At 42.1% G+C, this 3,519-nt stretch overlaps 1 protein-coding gene across 1 annotated transcript in view; it reads left to right on the forward strand.

Moving 5' to 3' along the window:
• CCDC196 (coiled-coil domain containing 196) overlaps positions 1-3,519 on the forward strand; it is a 20,609-nt gene that overhangs the window by 4,194 nt on the left and 12,896 nt on the right. Inside the window, exon 4 of the mRNA XM_004370958.2 lies at positions 498-548. Within this exon, the coding sequence (XP_004371015.1) occupies positions 498-548 (51 nt within the window). The remainder of the gene's footprint in view (positions 1-497; positions 549-3,519) is intronic.

The raw sequence follows: 3,519 nt of genomic DNA on the forward strand, positions 1-3,519 counted from the left end.
TTAACCAATGTCATAAAACAATATGTGTACTGACTGTTTAATGAGAAACTATTTGTTCAGTAAACCTTCATCCAAAATACAATAAAAAAATTTTTTAAAAAAGTACAAAAAAAAGAAGAGAAATAGTTTGCTCTGAGAGATTCTTAAGATTTAAAAAATTAATAATGTAAAGGATCTTAAAAATGAGAAATTATTCATCTAAGCCCCAGAGAAATTGCCATATGACCAGAACATCATAAGTGTTTTAAGTATGAGGAACTTGTTCCTATTGGTATCATGCTACAATTACCATAATTAAAGTTATTATTCAAAAAAATTCTTTTTTATTATCATCCTTATCAAACTCATCTCTCATGCTCTTAGATTTGGGGCTAGGCCTATTCATTGCCTTCCTCTGTGGTTTACTATATCCCTGCACTCCTCTCACCCCATTACTTAGTAATTTCTTCCAACCTCACTTTAATTTTTGGTTTGTTTGGTTTTTTTTCCTCCAACAGGAAAAGAAAAACAAGATGCTTCGGAAGGAAATGGAGATACTATGGAACAAGGTATGCCTCCAAGGATGTCTTGAAAGTATTGCCCTACAGACCATAATGCAAAGAACTTCCCTTTCCTCTGGCCCCTATCCTTATTTTTTCATGTCCCTGCTTCCACCTGTGCCTCATTCCAATTCATTCTTTGCACAGGAGCCAAAGTGATCTTTTTAAAACAATCAAATCGTGTCACTCTTCTGAAGCAAACCCTTATAGCTATTCCTTATTGTGGCATAATCTGCCTCTTCCCACCTCTCCAGCTTTCTCTCATGGCAGTCCTCCTTTTGCATTCTATGCAACCACCACACTGGCCTCTTTTCGTTTTTCAAACATGCCAAGCTCTTTTCTATCTCAAGGCCCTCACTCTTGTTCTACTCTCTGCCTGTAATGCTATTTTCTTATGGCTGGCTCATTCTCATCCTTCAGGTCTCAGTTTAAATGTCACCTCCTCAGAGAGACCCTCCCTGTTCACTTCATCTAAAGTGAAGTATCCTCCATCCTACTTTCTATTATACAACTCTGTTCATGTCACCCATAGCACTTTTCATAATATATGCTTATTACTATTTTTTTTACTTGTTCCTTGTCTCCCTTCCCTGCTCTCCCCTTCCCCCCACCCCAGAACACATTCTCCTCCAGTGATCTTGATTTCTTTGCTCATCTCTGAATCCCTAGAACCTAGCACAATGCTAGGAATCCCTGGGTGGTGCAAATACTTAATGAGCTTGGCTGCTAACCAAAAGGTTGGAAGTTTAGTTTACACAGAGGTGCCTCGGAAGAAAGGCATGGTGATCTACTTCCTAAAAATCAGCCATTGAAAACCCTGTAGAGCACAGTTCTACTCTACCACACATGGGGTCTCCATGAGTTGGAATCAACTCCATGGCAACTGGTTTTAGCAGTTGGTACATAGTAGACAATCAATAAATGTAAGTTGAGTGAATGAATGAATGAATACCTAACTCTAATCCCCCCCTAATTTTTCAACAACTACTGCATTGTTTAAGAAAACAATATTAGGGCCTTCTGCTGGAAAATCAGGAGGAAAAAGCCTTTGTAGGCTAGCCCTTGGGATGGGAGTTCTTTTTCACATACTACGCGACTGAAAGAGCAGACCGTGTATTGTGATATAAACAGGTGTGTGGTGTGATCTCTGACTGCTTTTCATCTCACCTTTCCACAAATAACCAGCATACCATTGAGCCCTGCATTTTGTACTGAGATCTGCTCCCTTAGTTCTCAGTCGCATTTACAAATCAGCTCCACGAATTGCCAGATGTTTTAGATGAGTTCTTGAAACCTTGTGATAAGAAATGTTCCAGCACAGGAGCCAACATGGTGATACAGACAGAAGCACCACGCCGTCCCTCCACAGCAAAGACTCAAAAAACTAAGTAAAAGACAGACAAATGTCAATCCTGGAACCCTAAGTGTCAAATGAAGAGATAAAGAACTCAACCAAGCACTGAATGGAATAAGAAACTGACAGAGAACAGACAGCAAGGAGAGTTAAGAGCGGAGGCCCCCATCAGCTAATGCTGCACAGATCCACCATCTTGGATTCCTGTCAGAGATCAGAGGACAGGGAGTACAGGAAAATGGATTCATGGAGCTCCCAGCAGAAGACAGAGCACCCTGTAACGAGCGAGACATGCTTTCCATTCCCTCACCTTGCATTCCCCTGCTCGGCCTTTGCCACTTCCCAGCTGGCCAATCCGCACCGTCCCAGCGAGCCGTGACCATGGCATGGGAGGTGTTGGTTCCGTGCTGTGAGGATTTGCCCTGCCCACACCAGCCGGCTTCTTCACTGCCATTTCTTTGTTGCTAGTGTTGCTTTTTGGAGCCTCTTTTGGTTTCTTCCCTGCCCCTCACTTCCTCCCCTTCCTTTCTCTTCAACACCTAACTCCATGTGCCATCTTTGCTTCTGAAGCACCACTCAGTTGGGAAACTGCTTCCTCGGTCCACACCTCTATGCTGGTGGGAACCCTAGGGGCTTTTTTTTTGTTTTCTTTTTCTGTTTGTTTGTTGTTTTCTCTGTTTTTTCCTTTTTATTTTTCTTCATTTCTCAGTTTCTTGTCTCTTTCTACTTACCTTCTTTTCCTGTCTCCTGAATACCTGGCACTGTGTATCATCTCCATCCCTTCTAGCCAGGCTGTACTGCGTGGCTTGGGAGCCACTTCCCGAGTCTGCATAGCTGTGCTGGTGGGATCCCTGGGGGCATTTTTTAAAATTTATTATTTTGTTTTATTTTTTACTTTTTGTTTTTCTTCATTTCTCAGTTTCTTGTCTCTCTACTCCAATGGCAGGCTCCTTCAGCACTCTTTTATTCTCCTGTTTCTTCCTCCTCTCTCTCGTCTTTTCCATATCCAACCTAGCTCCACACATCACAACCTCCCCCTCTCCTTCCCTCCTGCATATCTGCCTATCTGCACTGTGTGTTCAACATTGCATTCCCAAGCAGCACAGGCACGGCCTACCAGAACCTGCCCTGAACCGACCCCCAGCTCACATTGTCGGCCCAAGTACGTGCCACAAACTACCCATTCCAGTCCCTCTTCTTCAGCTGAACTGCCCTGATGAAACACAGCTGAGCGACTGGCCCTGCCTATTGCGCAAGGAGGTGAATAATATAGTGTCCACAAATGAGCAAACAACAAAGAACACACAGCCCACCTGCTCAGACATAACCAAATTTAAAAAAAAAAAGAAAGCAGGAAGAAACAAACAACTCTACAATCAATAAATGAAGAAAATAACTAACAAATGTCCCAAAGACAGCAGACAATATCAAAACATATTTTAAAAAAGGACAGTAGGCCTCCAAAGTAAAATACCAGATGACTTTCCAGTAGAAGAAAAGGCACTAAAACTACCTGATAGGGAATTCAAATCTCTAATACTCAGAGCTATCCAAGAGTTGAAGCAAAAAGCAGACAAAAATGAGGAAAAAATAGACAAATTCATGGAAAAGGCAGACAAATTCATG

The sequence above is a fragment of the Trichechus manatus genome, unplaced genomic scaffold (assembly GCF_000243295.1).
Source record: "Trichechus manatus latirostris isolate Lorelei unplaced genomic scaffold, TriManLat1.0 scaffold00010, whole genome shotgun sequence".
NCBI classification, from domain to species: Eukaryota; Metazoa; Chordata; class Mammalia; order Sirenia; family Trichechidae; genus Trichechus; species Trichechus manatus.